At 41.2% G+C, this 17,838-nt stretch overlaps 1 protein-coding gene across 2 annotated transcripts in view; it reads right to left on the bottom strand.

The window, feature by feature from the left end:
• Nucleotides 1–11,989, bottom strand: part of ANAPC4 (anaphase promoting complex subunit 4) — a 35,143-nt gene extending 23,154 nt beyond the window's left edge. Inside the window, exons 1-11 of one of the 2 annotated variants that reach the window (XM_057727409.1) lie at nt 11,680–11,989; nt 8,899–9,004; nt 7,091–7,223; nt 5,512–5,586; nt 5,368–5,394; nt 5,235–5,279; nt 4,502–4,586; nt 3,760–3,864; nt 2,384–2,467; nt 1,191–1,277; nt 356–420 (exon numbers count right to left, since the gene is read on the bottom strand). In XM_057727409.1, the coding sequence (XP_057583392.1) occupies nt 356–420; nt 1,191–1,277; nt 2,384–2,467; nt 3,760–3,864; nt 4,502–4,586; nt 5,235–5,279; nt 5,368–5,394; nt 5,512–5,586; nt 7,091–7,223; nt 8,899–9,004; nt 11,680–11,808 (941 nt within the window). In that variant the 5' untranslated portion in view covers nt 11,809–11,989. The remainder of the gene's footprint in view (nt 1–355; nt 421–1,190; nt 1,278–2,383; nt 2,468–3,759; nt 3,865–4,501; nt 4,587–5,234; nt 5,280–5,367; nt 5,395–5,511; nt 5,587–7,090; nt 7,224–8,898; nt 9,005–11,679) is intronic. The other variant, XM_057727410.1, reaches the window with a different exon arrangement.
• Between the last annotated feature and the right edge of the window lie 5,849 nt (nt 11,990–17,838).

The raw sequence follows: 17,838 nt of genomic DNA, 5'->3' as shown, positions 1-17,838 counted from the left end.
ACATAAATCACAAAAAATCTCTGGGAGATTTTTGAACACTTAATATGGGAAAGATCTTTTTAAGAATAATGCTGAGGCAAGTATAATAATAGACTGATTTGGCTACATAAAATTTTTAAATTTTTATACATTTAAAAAGTACAGATATAATATATAATATATTATACATAGACACAAAATGATCACAGTTACACAAAAAATAAACGTGAATAAAGCCTAGAAAGATACATACTATTTTTTTTTTGTGCACTGAAATTTTCTATTTTTTTTTTTACTATGAATATAAATTGCTTTTGAAATAAATTACTTTAAAAAAGAGAAGGAAAAGCAAGAGTACCTAATATGAGTTTATTACCTTGCTTTCCCCCACAACAGCAAGTCCATGAATTCATCTTGCACTGATGTGGTTGTGTTCTTTTCCTAGAGAAAAGCAGATAAAACAATGAGTTTTTTTTTTTAAATACATTGGTCATTTCCTTATTTATTTATTTTTTATTTTTGGCTGCACTGGGTCTTCGTTGCTGCACATGGACTTTCTCTAGTTGTGGCGAGCCAGGGCTACTCTTTGTTGTGGTGCGTGGGCTTCTCCTGTGGAGCTCGGGCTCTAGGAATGTGGGCTTCAGTAGGTGCGGCACGTGGGCTCAGTAGTTGTGGCTCGAGGGCTCTAAAGCACAGGCTCAGCAGTTGTAGCACATGGGCTTAGTTCTTCCGCAGCACGTGGGATCTTCCCGGACCAGGGCTCAAACAAGTGTTCCCTGCATTGGCAGGCAGATTCTTAACCACTGCGCCACCAGGAAAGCCCCGAGATATTTTAAATTATAAGCCTATTTATTCAAAATTACAGGAACACAACTCCATTTCTTACCCTTAACCTTCTCTCAAATCCATATTTAAATTGATTACCTGAATAGCAGTTATAGGAAAACAGCCAGTCAGCTCTTCCAACACCTGTCCTTAATCCCCAAGCCCTACCAGCTCCTTTTCAATCCTGTCCCCACCTAAGATGTATCAATGGGAAGAGCTGGTATCTCTCTCTCTGATAACAGTTTGAGGTTAGACCAAGCCATTTAAAAGAAACCATGATCTGAGCCTTTTACAAATCAGACTGATTTTTCTCACGTCCTTCATGAAGTAAATAAGGACATCATGCGCTCTTCAACGCCTTCCATGGGAAATGCCAGTTACATTACCTGCACAAATTTGGTGAGACGAGAATCCATCTGCATCAATATTTCTTCCCATGCTTCACACATACATGTCAGTGACAAATTTATATACTATTAACAAGAAAAAAAAATTACAGTAGCAAAAAATATTTAGGTCAATATGCTAACTAAATAATACATGCTTCTCACTGTCAATTGTCTCAAAGAAATTCAGAATTTACTGTAAGTCACTTTTAATTCAGGTGAGCCTGAGAAAGAAAAGACCATAGCTAACACTTGATAATCATTTAACTGCCCAACATTCTCAAATTACATTTTTATCTGGTAAAACATATATTTTCCAGCTTCTTACATATGTGTTTTACATACATCAACTGTCAAAATGCTGATTGGTCAACTATTCAATTTTCAAACAGTATCTCTTTAAAAAGATACTAATCCCCAGAAATCTTTGACATGAAGTACATTAGTGACCGTGACAGATGGAAAAAAGAAGGCCACAGTGCTTTGCAGCTCCTCTATGCAGATGTAGAGTCAGTTTCTCCAGTCCTTCAATCTGGGCTGGCCTTGTGTCTTAGTGTGACCAAAGCAGCAGAAGTAACACTGAGTCCAAGGCCCCAGAAGGCTCTGCACGCTTCCACTTGCACTCTTGACACCACTTCATGAACAAGCCTGGCCTAGCCTGCTGGGAGATGAGTAATGTGCAGTCCAGACAAAGCCAACACAGCTAATGGACATCTGGACCAGCCAGCTGACCACTGATGTATGACCAAGCCCAGTGTCAAACAGCTGAACCTGGCCCAGAACAAAAGAACCTTCTAGCTGAGCCCAGCCCAAACTGTCGACTGACTAAAACACTAATCTAATTTGGGGTGTATTTATTATGTACAAATGCTAATTGATATGATGAATGTTTTCCATAACACTTCATGTGCAAAAAAACTTAAAATTCCAAAATATTGTTTTGTTTATGAGAATGTTCAAAAAGACTTAAACTACTTTTTTTCTTTTCTTTTGGAGAAACAGAGATGGGTGGGAGTAGATTTTCAATTAAATTTCTTTTTCTAGCTTTAATGGATATTATAAACTTGTCTATCAGACTAGACTCCTCTGCCACATATAGTTGGCTTTAAAAAGTAAGATTTTCAAGTTTTTTATTTACAGAACATTAGAAACTTACAGTAAATAGTCACATAAAACAAGCTATAAATAAATACCTGTAAAAGAGCTGAAATGTGAGTAAACTTTCTGGCCATTCGAGTTACTTCAGGTAAGAAAGAGTACAACAGATTGGTTTCAAGCTGTCAAACCAAAATAATAAAGTAAGTCACAAGCAGATACACATACTTCTTTTAAAGAAGAGTCAAGGTCTAACTACACATCAGAAAGACTATGTCAGAATTCTGCTCCTTTTGAGCATAAGAGTTTGGAAAGTAACAGAATATAATCCTAGGATTTTCTAATCTGCAGTGTCTAACTATGCAGAGATCACCCTCTCTAGATTAGCAATCCCCTCTACATAGTTAGAATATAAATGTAATAATCTACTTTATAACACTATTATGAGAAATTTAAAAAATGATCACAAATACTTGTAAAACATTTTTAAGGAATTATAGCTACTGATAAATACAAGGTAAATATCTATTACAATGGTATGTGAGTTATCTCAATAAAGTTGTTATTAAAAATATCTATTATAAATTTCACATAAACAGTGAATCATTTTATTATAGCACCAAATGCAATCCTGGAAATCATATTTTCACAGAACCTTAAGATGAAGAGCAAATATGAACTGTTCCAGCAAACATCAGCAAGTTCAGAGTTCTCTGATGTTCTGAATACAACGAATGGTGGAAGGCATCACATCTTGCATCTTTTCGTCCTACTTTTGTTTGAGAGTTCACGCGTACTTAGGCTAAGTGGCTGGGTTATCTGAGATGAAATTTTAGGGAAGATTTTCTTGAAGGCAAGGCTACAATCTAAATACAGGAGCCCAGTTTCCACAATCGATGACACAAACAGTGCAAAATGAAAAAGGTTTCCCCCAACATTAAGCAGTCATCTTACACAAGAGGCAACGTGTTAGGTAAGAGCACCAACTCTGGAGCCAGACTGCCCAGCATCACTTTCCAATTCTCACCAAGCAAATTACATTTTCTCTGTGTGCCCATCTACTCCACTATAAAGTGGGGATCATACGAGTACCTACCTATTAGGTTACTGTGCGGAGTCAATGAATTATACTGGGCACATATTAGACAACTAATAAATACTGGCTTTTATTATTATTAGGGTCAGAACTCTAAGAAAACACTTGGTACAAAGAGGAAGTGGTACAGCAACGAGTTAATATGGTCATTAACAGACCATCAAAACATCGTTTCAGTGAAAATTACACTGGGCCATTGCAATAGTAAGGTGTTCACCAGCAAGACTCTATATATAAGATTTAGAAGCTCCAAGTCGATTTTTTTTGCTTTGTTTTGTTTTAATGACTTTTAGACTCCAGTGAAATGGATAATAAAAAACTATAAAACCTTTAAAAATATATATTCACTCTCTGCTCCTATTAGGTTCCAATACTCACCTGAAAGTATGAAACTTCTGAAGCACCACTGGCAGAAACTTCTGTGACTACTGACAATGATTTCAAATCACTTGACAGACATAATGCGAGACAAGTACCAACAATCTGTAAAACAGTCAAATCCCCAGTATGTCTAGTGTTACTGCTAGACTGCATCTGCTTACAGTATAGGAAGCAGAAATTCAGAGCTCTAAAAGGCAGAGACACACGCCTGGCTGCTGCCACACATATGTGACAGATGAAGGCATGTGTCCACTGAGCCGCAAGGACACAAACACCACCCCCAACAAAGGGCCCAAACTAAGTGCCGGAGAACTAACATTCCCACAGAGCCTACATTTTCTACCCTTTCAGGGAACTGTAAGAATAACAAGAAAAAGGCATGGAGAAGACCGAGACTGGGCATAAGATTGCTTCTGATGACTTATGTCACATTCTAATCACAAACTGTAGCTCTTAAACACCACAAGGCTAGAAAAACATTAAATGATAATCAAGTGTATCATACCAATCTTTTCATTAAGAAAAAAACTTTGATTAATTCCACTAAGAGTCCCTGATCTTCACATGCATCATATCACTATTTTATCTTGGTAAGAAAACTACTCTCTCAACATTTAAGAGCAAATAATTCCAATAACTGAAACTAAGAAAAAAAAGTAATGTTTACTCTTTTTCTGTAAATCACTCAGCTGCTATATTCTAAGAGAAACAAAATTGAAAATTTTAAAGAAAAACTTACCCCAGTGACTCGAGCAATTTTGAACATTCCATAAGCATAAAGCTCAATAAATCCAGAGCTTCCTCCAAGGACAAGAATATTAAGCCTAGTTAAAAATAATGCAACAAGCTGAGGACAACAGAGAGGACTGAGTTCTTAAAACAAGACACGAGTTGTTCCTGCCCTTGTATAATCTGCATGCTTGAGCTCCCTTGCGGGGGAACTGAATCCCCAACAAATGCATCAAAACTCAGTCACACAGGGCTTATTCCTTTTTTTCAAAGGAACAATACAAATTTCATCCAGTCTAAAAAATATCAGTTTATAGTAAAATAAGAATATATTATTTTAATAATGATTCTACTTATATACTCTCAATAACAAAATCATCTCTTTTCCAGCTAATATAAAGTGCCATAGGTTTTTATCATGGCTCTGATGCTAACAGCATTAACTGGTCTTAAAGAACTTGAATATTTAAATTTAAATTTTAGAAACTCTAGCATTTTTATCCCCCTTTACTTTTTAAAATAAAAGTAAATCCTAATATTAAACTTGACACAATCAAATATCATACAATAAAAATAAGTAAATACTAGATACTGTCTATTATCCAGAGATATTTGTCAGCAATGAAATAACACAACAAATAAGGATCTTCAGTCTTTGGATCTTCAGTCTAAAAACTGCCCCAAATATCAAATATCAAATTTAAGAAAATAAGACTTGTTAAATATGTATCTGCAAGATTTACCTGACGTCTCCCAAAAGCTTAATAATTTCATCAGAATTTTCTTCACTAAAATATAAAAATATATCGTGTTATCTTTATGTCTTTCAAATAACAAAACATTATCTTACTTGAAAACAAAAAAGATATATGTTACCTAAATATTTTTGAGGTGTTGCTATAACTAGAAAAAAAACAGAAATACATTTTTTAAAACACATGAGAAAATTGTCACAGTGTTAAAAGTAAAGGAAAGACATCTGCAAGATTAATTTCAATGAAATTAAACCCTGATACTTACTTTTTTGGCAATGTAGGAAGTTTAGGTAAGAGAAGATTTGATTCATCCTCAGAATTATAAAAGGATGTTAGAACACTAAAAAGGGGCAAACAAAACAAAACAAATAAAAAGCATTATAAAAATAAAGATTCAACATTTCTTTAAAACTAATTTTTTTAAATGCCCAATTTTATACATCACACATTGCCAAGTAAACAGATGTCACACACAGGTTACCCCTGTAAAACAGTCACTGTAACAATCACAAACAAGAAATAGAAAAGTTGGAAATTTTTCATTTACTTATAACTATTTCTGGGGAAAAAAAATCAGCCTACCCACTTTACATTTAGAGGAACAAATATTTATAAACAATTTTCTCAGCATATGAAATGTACTCAAATGTATTTAGTATCAGATACTGATTGAGAATTCATGATTTCTTAACTCTCCTCTAAGAAGCAACACTGAACATATGAGCACCATGAGTAACTGTAAAGAACACTGCAATTATTACTGAATGTAAGGAAGGGTTCTGTGGCTGACATACATTTGGAGATGCAAAAATCCAGCAGGTATGCAAGATGACACCATGTATTTTGAAATAGTCTTACTCATCCTCCCCCTGCCCGCCACTTTTCAATCCTACCTCCAAATATGGTTGGAAATAAATGAGTAAGAAGGCGAGAAAATGGTGTCCTGAGAGACCTGGAATCTACACATAACATTTCTGAACTCTTAACAGAAACTGTGTTAGGAAAACACTTAGCAGGTAACTGGACTGGGATAGAAACTACACGGTATACTTTATTCTCTAATCTTCTATAAGTTCACATGACCACTTACAACCTTTGATTATTTGATAATGGATTAATCACTGTTTTATCTACAGTGAATTTCAAACCCCAGGCTAGACCTTGTTATCTAATTCATTTGATATTAACTTAAAGCTTAATTAGAATGGAAAAGCTAACGGAAAAAAAATTATCATATTCCCTCAAAAAAGAAACTGATTTTCAGCATTCACTAAGCCCACTGATCCTTTAAGCCATCTTTACTGCAAACCTGGCATAGTATCTGAATTCACAGACTAAGAGAAAATTATTTTCACAAAATAAGGGAACTATAGGGACCACAAACACAGAAAGAACCCATTTAGCCTCAAAACATTCAGCATCACAAGTGCTCGATTCAGCACTTTTCGTACTCTAAGAATATTTACTGAGACACAAAAACACAAAGCTACAGGTGAAATATATGGTGAAAAGGAAAACACAATCTCAATTTACTAACCAGTAATCTTAATTAAGGTTATTTGAATGCATAAGTCATCGATATAAACTATTAAAAATAACTGAAAAGAAAAATCTTGGCCATCGAGGCATTACTGCTCCAATAAGAAAACAGATGTTTTCAAAAGAGAAAAAAAATCTAACAAAGCATTGAAACAATTTCATCTTGATAAGCTTAAAACAAAACATTGAATGCAACGTACACACACTCAACACTCGGATACTCCTAAGTTTCCACTTTTAAAAAATGAAAATTTCATGAACACCCTACTGTGACTACTGGGATTTTTCTTTTTTTATTACTCTACCTGCTCTCGACAGTCACCTCCATCCAATGCATACAAGAAACTGGAGCCTCCACGGAGAAAGAGTGCAAGCTTTCAGGTTTTTCTACATCACACAAAACGATTTTCTTGGTGTCAGCAAGAGCAAAGGCCAAAACTAAAACAAGAAAACAAAATCAGAATTAGTGTTATATTTGATAAAAATGGGTATTTAATTTCTTGCCCAATTTTACTATTTTAAATACATCATAATCACAGAAATGATTTAACCCCCAAATCCTTCCTTTAAATAATTAAAAAACTAAAAGATATCTTTGCATACAGTTATGTTGTTATTTACACTTATTTTCAAATGCTCAAACTTTTATGAGCAACCTACTACTTTCTCATGTACTGTTCTTAACATCTCACATATCAGAGCCTTTAGATTGGAACCTTGATGCCAAGCAGAAAATACAGAACAGGCATCAACAGATAAACAATATCGTATCATCAAGACATACTGGTCCCCACCTAAAAGCTGAAAAGTGATTCTACCTGCTTGGTTCTTGGAAAGTTTTTATTCCTCTTTTTTATTTCTAACAGTTAATGAACAGGGCCATCAAATACTGACAGGTCTTCTTCTTTTCACTATGGCTGAATTACCTAGTATAGTTTCTCTATATAAATCACTAACATCTTCCTAACATATCAAATTGAAGAATTCCTAAACAGAGGGCTGTGAGTTTCACTGTATACCAACACATGCAACTTTGCAGGGTGTGAGGCAATCCAAGTCTCCTCTTCTTCAAAACAATTTAAAGCAATCTTGAAATAATCATTACCAAAAAACCCCCCTTTTTTACTGCCCAAAATCACAAGACACTTTTTAAGGATAAAAATGTCATCTACTTAGATACATTTTCACATACAATGACTTTCATGATTTTTGAGATCCTGGTGTTTTTTTGGATGAATAGTGCAAGATTTCAAAATATCACTTACAAAAATTCTCTAATTTTACACATACTTTTTTCTTTTAAGTAAAAGATGAAACAAGAATGGAGCAAAATGAGTACAGACAAAAATAAATGTTATCTGTAAAGTGAAAGGCTTTCAGGGCATTTTTACATACTCATATTTATCTAGAAAAAAAGTAAGCAACAAGGAATATATATCATTTTACAAAAACGTTTTTTTAAAACACCAATAATATAGATGAACCTTAAGCTGTATGATTTGTAGCATTTTCCTGTGCTGACTGGACATGTACTACAGCTCAAACAATGACTGTCATTGTAACAACACATGGAAGAGGAGAGTTCAGTCCTCAGAGCTACAACATATGGGGCACCAAGAGGAGCAAGATCACACAGAAACTGAAGGAAGGGGGTCAGAAAGGACAGTCCTTCAGGTGAGGCAAGCAAATGTGCAGAGAGAATATTTACGAGCCACACACTGAATGCTAAAACACATTCTGGGGAGAAAAGGTCCATGACGGCAATGAACTGACTAGTGAGTGGCAAATGAAGCTTGGGACAAACAGTGCAAGACAACAAGACAGCAAAAGAAGAAACCCAAAGTTCTTTGTATATTCCCTCAAATTTCTTTTTAGACTTAAACCTTTGCCAAGAAGTCAGATTTCATTTTAGAGATATCTTTGCCAAGAAACAAGATGGTAGAATTAATCTGAGTTCTACAAAAACACTTTAAAGCATTTGAAAAAACAAAGTTCCCAAACTGGTATTTAGAATTCTAGCACATAATAAGAATAAATTCTTTCTGGAAGTAAGTTCCCTTTGCAGAATACTCTTTCTGAAAAAAAAATTTATTTTTTACAATACTGTCATTACGTTTGCCATCTGGTCTCCAAGCCAGACAGGTCACTTCCTTTCCCGTATTTTCATTTGGTGGAAAACTCCAAACTCGATGAAAACTTGCAAGTCGATGAAGTAAAACCTAAGACAAAACAGATTTAGTAGCAGATAATAAAATATCCATTTCCAAAAATAAAATAAACCTAGATTCCCACTATAAATCACATCAAGTATAATACTGAGCTATCAGAAGAAATTCAAAGACAAGTGTGAACTTAAGGTATTTTCAAAAAAATGGGTGAAATAAGGTCTAATTTAACCCTGTATGCTATACATTTTCCTAACTTTTATGTCAATAAGAGACTTATCTTTTAGAAAAGAATAAGGCTGTCCAAAAAGATAATGAAAAAACAAATAAAGGAGACAAACAACTAGAAAGGGAGCTGTATATAATCAAACAACACTAAACTTGGAATCAGACAATTCCAGCTGTGTCACTTACTGGCTAAGGATCTCGGACAAGTCACTTAGCCATTCTAAATTTCCATTTCCAATGGGTAAATTCCCGCCATAAAGGATCAAGATGATGGCCCAGAGCTCCTTATGCTTCAAAAATAAAACTTTCCCTACTCCATCCTTTACACAACCGGTGGAAATAAGGAACAAAAGGCCTCAGACTGCATGTGCTCCTGAAGATCCACTCCACACACATTCTTAGTTCCCTGCACTTGCAGCTTTACCACTCCCTGCCTTACCTCCACAGCATCCTTTCTTCACTCCCGGTTACAGGGAAGCCAGGAATCACTCATCCCAAGACCCAGTGCTCTTTTCTGAGCCCATCTCCGACTTTCCTTACTTCTGAAACCGTTCCTCTGTGCCCTCTAGAATTCATGGTCAGGTATGATAACTATCATATACCATCATACATACATCACATATCATCATACATCATCTGTATCTTCCCTGAAATGTGCTTCTCACCTGAGGACGCTGCTTCCCTACAGGATTCTCGGGTGGTGGCCATTTTGCATGCCACGTCCCCTGTAATACTACTGGGCTAGGAGTTAAAGGCATCCTCCTTTATGCCATTTCTGGCTAGTTTTTCTTCTCTTCTCTAAAATCTTCTTTGAATCATATGCAATTGGACCATACCACCTGCTATCCCTCTTAACTGCAGTCATCTGCGGACTCCGAGGCCATCCCCCCTCTCCCCATTCCTGGGAGATCTGGACTCCTGTCTGGCTTACTCATGCTTTCCAACACTTCTCATCATCATTCTTGGTGATTTCAAGAGCTACAATGCCCTGGCTTTTTGGTGCTCAACTACCTCTTCTTCAATGATCACATCTTCTACCTCACCTCAGTCATTCCCAGGGTCATGCCTGTGACCTTGTCATTACCAACAACTACAAATGCTGTCATAATCTTCAGTGGCAAACCTGCCCCTTTCCATCACCGCCTGTATCTCTCCTGCTCATCCCAGATTCCCAACTTCAATTCTTCAACCTCTCCAAGACACACAAGTCACACTCTACCACCAACTCATTGTCCCTCACCCCACACGTGCCCTCACCTCCCTACTTAATCATGTTATAATCCAAAGTTCATCATTACATTCCTCTTACATATAACTGCAACTCCCTTGCATCTCTCTTGCTTTGTCACAGTTCGCCACAACAACTCTGGTGAAACCCAACCATGCCTGCACGCATACAGCTGAACAGAAGAGAAGAGACATACAACCGTGCTCACTAGTTTCACTACAACATCACTAATCTCATGTGGCTCTTAATACCACCCAACAATCCTATTAAATTTCACCAGTGCGCCTGTCAGCTTTTTCATACCTCTCTTTTCTCCTCAAAATTCCAATATTTTCTTCTCCATCCTCACTCCTAAACGGCGAGCACCCTTTCTTCTTCACCGAGAAAAGGGAAGCAACAGATGCCGACAATTACAGCTCTGCCTCTAACCACACGGATGCTCCCATTCTCTCCCTTCTCGCCTACTGTTGTGGCTGTACTAACTTGCACTCCTCTCTGAGCCAGGACAGACTTCCAAAACACCCCGGCAGTGGAGGGACGAGAAGATGTCACAGACCGCCTTGAGAAAGCAGATGTCAGCACCCTGGCAACGAGGTTCATGAGCGTCGTCGACAGAGCTTTGCAGGCTGCTACGTTTCCCTGACGGCTGAGTTCTCTCTACCACCTAGTTTCCAAGCCTGGCTGCACACCACACAACTCTCACCTGGCCAGGTAACTATCAGGAAACCTGCTAAAAGGCCACCAGAGTAAAGAAGCAAAGGTGAAGGTTTCCTTACAGAATGGCTGCCGAGTAATTACAAACGCTCAGCAGCAAGTTACAACCTGACGAAGCGTAACACAGCGTGAGCTAGAAAGGCGAACCGACGACCCTCGCGCACACTCCCCCAGGAACCCAGGGATGGCCCTCCAGCCCACAGGGTACATCTTGGGCAACGGAGTAAGGATGCTTCAACATCCTCGGGGGCAGCTCCGCACATGCACGTTCGCAGCTCACGCTGGACGGTAACTCATCTTTTTTTTTTCTGCCTAAGCTGCAAGTAAACGAACTGCAGGGTCTGTGGACCCACCACGACGTCTAGCTCACGAGCGACCCACGAGCCCCGACGAAGCCCGTCTCACAAACAACGGGAAGCCCTGGGCGCGCGGGGCCGGGCTACGCGGCCTGAGCACTGCCCCCCGGCCAGAGCGCGCGGGAGGGCGCGTGGGCGCCACCTTCCCCACACACCGCCCCACGGGGAGGCGCCTCCCCGGCGCTGCCCGCCCGCGCACTCACCTCGCCCGCCGCGTTGGCCAAGGCGATGAGATCCCGCTTGGGGGACCAGACCAGGAAGACCACCTCCTGCGGCAGCTGCTTCTCTCCCACCACCCGGAAGGACGGGAAGCAGGTCGAGAAGCGCAACATGGGGGCGGCCCTGCCACCACGCGCAGAGCCTGCCCGGCGGCGCTGCTGCCCGCGAGGCGACCCGCGGCAGCCAAGGCGGGGCCCGGGCGGCCTCCGCCTCCCTCCCGCCGGCCCTCCGCGCGCCGCCGCCGCCTCCTCCCCCCAGCCGCCCGGCCGTCGCCGCCGCGCGCGCTTCGGGCACTTCCGGCGCCCGGACGTCCTCGCGAGAGCACGCAGGCGCGGTCTCGGGCCGCGGGAGCCCCCTCCGCAGGCTGCGCGCCCGCGGGGCTCGCGCTTGGGTGCTCAGTAGAGAGATGTGTTTGGTCTTCTTTTCTTTTTTTTTTTTTTAATAGATACAATATTTTACAGAAATCAATTGATAAAAGTTGTTTTTTTTAAGGAGTCTATTTCATTATTATTAAGATGTCTGGACACACTGTAGCACTTGATTGAGGTATTCTTTTGCTGAGGTGGCCATTGAAGGCTTTACGCTCGAGAACTGCTAAAATGTGTGAAAATATTTTGTTGCTGCTTTACCATCACGAGTGCCATCATCAAGGAGTGACGTCTTCCAAGGAAAAGGATTGCTCTGCTTACATATCAGTCCTAGCTATCCTCAGTGTTTTTCTTAAACCCCTGCCCAGGCAGCGCCGCAGACCGATTAAAAGAGACTTAATACGGGATGAGACTAGTATTTATTAAAACGCTAAAGGCGGACTTCCCTGGTGGCGCAGCGGTGAAGAGTCCGCCTGCCAATGCAGGGGACACGGGTTCGAGCCCTGCTCTGGGAAGATCCCACATGCTGCGGAGCAATGAAGCCCGTGAGCCGCAACTATTGAAGCCCATGCTCCACAACAAGAGAAGCCACTACAATGAGGAGCCTGCGCACCACAATGAAGAGTAGCCCCTGCTCGGAGCAACTAGAGAAAGCCCCTGTGTAGCAACTTAGACCCAACACAGCCAATAAATAAATTAGATAATTAATTTAAAAAAACCCAAAACGCTATAGGCGCTGCCAGTTTGCAACCAAGGTGGGAGAGTCCTGCTCTGAGGCCTCTGACATAGGCAGATTTGTTGATCCTTTACCCCATGCCTACAGCGTATCGGCAGTAGTAGCCCCACCACGACAGACGAGGACGGTGGGCTCAGCGGGGATCTCTCCCGTAGCTCTTGGAGCATCTGCTATGGGAAGGAGTCTGCGCTACACAAATGCATGGGACAGGCGCTCTGCCCTAAAAAGTTCACGGGTCAGCCTGGCGAGACGTGAATCAGGACTCATCTGATGCTTCTTGGTACACATTGAAGTGTGTTAACGTGTTCAAAAGTTTCCACAAGCTATGAACCTGCTTAAGAGAATGTGTCAGTATCATCCTGTGATTCTCGATCTTAACGTCTGTGGTAGAAAGCCATCTACCTTTCACTTCTTTTACGTGCTCGAAGGAGAAAGAGGCAGCAGGACCTTGAACTTTCAACAAGCCCCATCTTCCTGCCCTCTGTCTGGATCTAGCCGCTGGAAAGGAGGCGGCAGAGGCACACTAATTCATTCAGCAGCAAATATTCGAGGCACTGTTTTGTGCCAGGCGGTTTGTAACTCTTGACGTTTTCCCTGCACCCTTTCCGAGATGGGCTTTTCCCGTTGCTTTTTCTGCAATTTGGCATGTCCCTTAATTCGTCCAGAGGCAATATTCTAAGGTGGGAACGGACTTGCCTTTGTTATTTGTGAAATGCGTTTTCGGGTATTATTTCATGTTCTGGCGTGGTGCGTGGTTGTTAGCACAACTGATGCCACCTTGGGCGCGTACAGTTCCTCCTGTCCTTCCACTGCCCTACCCGGGACTGTACCGTGTGGTAAATCACTTCTCTGTGAAGGGCTTTGTAGTTAATAGATATTGTTTAATAATCATTAGGACCAGGTGGCCTCTATGCTCTGTTAGTCCCCAAACAGTGATGAAGACCTTCCCTGATGCATTCCTGGCACCCACAAGACTGGTTACCCATTCATAAACCTTGACTTAGGAATGCACTTCCTGTTTCTCTAAGTGAATTATAAAATTGTCCCAATGGTCCCTCGGCGGGCGGTGCCAAGTGCAGCTGTGAATGCTTCCAGATCGTTGTCTGCTTGATCCCACCCTGTAAGTTACCCAGTAATAAGCGGATCCATTGATTATATAGAGCTGCCTGCCACATAGTCCGGTCTCGGGATACCGTTTCCATTCTCCAACAGGTGGCAATAGATAATCTCGATGGTGGGGGTCCAGTATCTTTATCTGCTTAGCAATCTTAGGAAAACTGAATGCCCATTTTCCTGGAACTTATCCTGAATATGAACCCTCATACAACACATGAAAAGGACAGTTAATACAGCTATATATACTCAGTGCTACAAGACAAGACAGAGGAGAGTAACTACCTGCATACTGTGAAACCTTCACAGAAGAGTATGAAGGTCCCAGAAGGTATGAATAACAACACAGGGAACAGCATAGATGTGGAGTTCCAGACGTGGCCACAGCACCTCATGCGTGTCAGTGGGAGTGGAGGGCAGGGATTGTTACTGGAAATGACCCAAAGTAGCCACAGGACAAGAGCTATTAACACATAGTGTTTCCGGCCTTTTCTTTTTCTCACTGCCTCATAAAGGAGACTGGCTTTGCCCACTCCATTTCTTTGCCTTCCCCATTCTCTAAGGAAAATACTGCTTTTTCAAACTGGTTTCCTTGTGCTTATGTGGCACAGGATCAAGGGGAAAAGGCCCAGAGATCAGGCGTTGGTGTTTTTTAAGGTGGCAAGGACAGGGGATACAAATGTACAGAGCGGGAAGGGAGGGAAATGAAGAGAAAATAGACTTTAAGAATTCTCATGATGTATATATCTATATCTCCTCTTCCTGGTGCTTGGAAAAAATGCAGTGGCTAGCTCTTTTGGGAAGTGACTTTTTGGTAGCTAGGCTGTTTTTGATCATTACAGCCCTTGGGCTAGTTCACACGGATGGCATCTCTCCACGTGTGACAGTGGTGTGGGGCTGGAGTGTGAAGGGCAGGAAGGTGAGAACAGAGGTTGTTGGCGGGGGGGGGGGGGGGGGATGTTGTTGACACTGGTTCCTCGGTCATTCAGCATCTTAATTCTTGTGCCAAGGCTGAGATGGGTTAGAAAGGAAGGACTGGCAGTATAAAGATGGCAGGAAGACTTGTTGGGCAGAGGTGGGGGAGGGGAGAGGTGGGCTGCAGGTGATTCCAGAGACATTTCTGAAGTAGAACAACAAGAACAGATTATTGATTAGATTGGAGGAATGAAAGCAAGAGAGTTGTCAAGACAGGTTGGCATATTTGGGTGCACAGACTCAGGGAGTAGAGAACTGGCTGTTGTTGGGTGGGGCAGGGTATGAGGGAAGCATGAAGGGATGGGAAGGAAAGTAGACCAGAGCAAAGTTCAGCGAGGACGATGCTCAGCTGGAGGGGTCGTGTGAAAATCTATCTGTGAAGGCCAAAAGGCAGCTGGAAAGGCAGGTGTAAGGGGGAAGGGTCAGGGCCTGAGCAAAGATGTGGGCTCACAGTGTACAGGGATGGAAGATGGAGTTGTGTGGGATGTGACTGATCTAGGCCAGGTGAAAGGCTGTTATTTTGAGAGGCCTATTTTGAAATTATAAAATAAGTGAAACATACAAAATAAGCAAATGAACTGAATTCATTGGAAAAAGAAATAAAAGTGATAGAATCTCTCCACCCGTCCATGGTTGCAGTGGCACAAGTAATAACTAGGATGTAATTACAAGTCCAGTAAATTACAAGCTCCTGTAAGTGACAAGTGCAATCCTAGGGCCAACTTCAGGGCAGACTAGATCCAGCAACCTGGAGTCTGCAGAGACCCAGCTGAAGGTGTGCACCACTGTAAGGCTGGCTCCCCATGTGCTTGCTGGACGACTGCCAACAGCACCTGGAGCCACAGGCTTCCGCATTCAGAGGAAGAATGAGAGTCTCTTCAGTCACAGTGATTTGACCAGCCCCCATCCCGAGCCTCACTGAAATCACTCACAGGTAAAGGGGATGGAATCTATGCCCAATGAAAAGTCCTCCCGAAGAGCAGGAGAGGATGCTAGTCAACGCTCCCCCAGTCCCACAGCAGGCACACTATGGAAAGGGTGGGAACGATGGGGCAAAGCAGCCCATCAACGGTGTTCAATGTGACAATCAATCATTACTACGCAAAGGGTAGTTTGAAGTTTGAAGTGCATCTGTGTGAGATGTGGGTCTAGACTGTATCAATTCACAGTGTTTGGCTTGTCTCCCACCACCTCTTCAATTTCTCTTCAGAGACCAGCTCATGTGACTCCCATCTGGAAAAAAGTTCTCATAAAGAGCTACAGAACCAGTACTGGTATGTACAGGAACTTATCCTAAGGAAATAAGAAAAGATTTGGTTGTAAGTACATTCATCATAGAGTTGTTTACAACAGTGAAAACTGCAAACAGCTTAGATGTCCAACCACAGGAGACTGATGAAATACAGTACATCCATCCTGAAGACTAATACTGTTGTCATAGGTATAAATTGATGTTCACCATGTGTTTATGAGAAAGAGGATTACAAAACAGTATGCTTTTACAATTCCATTTTTGTGGGGGAAATTTTAGAGTGTCTATACAGCTTTTATACAAGAATCTGTCTTTGGAAGAACATACACATAAGTTGTGACAGTGGTTATCTCTGGGTGGTAGAATTACTTTTCATTTTATTTGACTCACCTGCCTCATGTATTAATTGTAAAGTATGGCAAGCAGCAACTTTTATTTCCTTTCGTCTTCTTTAAGCATGTGGGATGTTGAGGCTGACTATCGCTAGTTTTCTCCCATTCCTTGCCTCCACATTTTCAGATAAAGAAACTGGCTCACCGAATCAGGCTTAGTTTCTTAGAGACCACTGGATGTCATTCTTCTAGTCTGCAGGGTACTAAGCAACGTAATAGCGTGAGGATCTTGTGACGGTCCAGCTAATGGGATAAAACTCACCCCCCAGATCTCTGAGACCTGCTTGCTCACTTTTGGTGCTTTTCCCCCGTTCAGTCTTGCTGAGTTAACATTTATATTAAGTCTCTTGAAATCAAATAGTAGAGATCTTATCTTCACTTTATTGCAATGGCCTTCTAACTGACCCTCAAGTAATTTAACCCATGTCCTAATGTTCCAATTAAAACCGCATCAAATAAGGCACGTTGGATTTTCCTTTGCATTTTTGGAAAGTTTTCTTCCTTGGGCAGCCTTCAGTGTGTAAGCGTCTTGCTGTCATCCAGCACAGTTGGGCTGGGAGGCACGAGTGGCCATTTCCATTCACCTGCTCCGTATTTATGAGCAACTTCTATTTGGAGGGTGAAGAAAAGTGTTAGCCTGGGCACCTGCTTCCCAGGCTTGTGGGAGGAGGAATGAGGCCATGCATACTGCAGCTGGTGGTCTCTGATGTCACCGTGTGCAAGACACAGCTCTGGGAGCCAGTGAACATTCACGAGGATGTCCACAGGCCCCTGCCATCAACGAGCTTCTAATCTACACAGGGGCACAAGCACAGTCATTCTAATGCAGAGCATGATTTAAATACCTGAAAAGAAGAAATGAAAAGACACACAAACAGACACCTTCTCTCTTTTTTTTAAAGCTCTTTATTGGAGTATAATTGCTTTACACTGCTGTGCCAGTTTCTGCTATACAACAAAGTGAATCAGCTGTACTTATATGTATGTCCCCATATCCCCTCCCTCCTGCGACTCCTTCCCACCCTCCCTATCCCACCCCTCTAAGTCATCACCCATCATCTAGTTGATCTCCCTGACACACATCTATTTTTATTTCACTAGCAAGAGATGTACTGTTCCACTGGAGATACCAACAAAGACATCTCAAAGGAGGTGGTATCAGACCAGGACCTTTAATAGGCTGTGATTTTAAACTTAAAATGTATAGGCACACCTTGTTTTATTGTACTTCACAGAAATTGTTTTCTTTTTCTTTTTTTTTCTTTTTACAAATTGAAGGTTTGTGGCTTCACTGTGTTATGAGATGA

This window comes from Hippopotamus amphibius, chromosome 3, assembly GCF_030028045.1.
Source record: "Hippopotamus amphibius kiboko isolate mHipAmp2 chromosome 3, mHipAmp2.hap2, whole genome shotgun sequence".
NCBI classification, from domain to species: domain Eukaryota; kingdom Metazoa; phylum Chordata; class Mammalia; order Artiodactyla; family Hippopotamidae; genus Hippopotamus; species Hippopotamus amphibius.
This window is presented reverse-complemented; position numbering and strand designations above follow the sequence as displayed.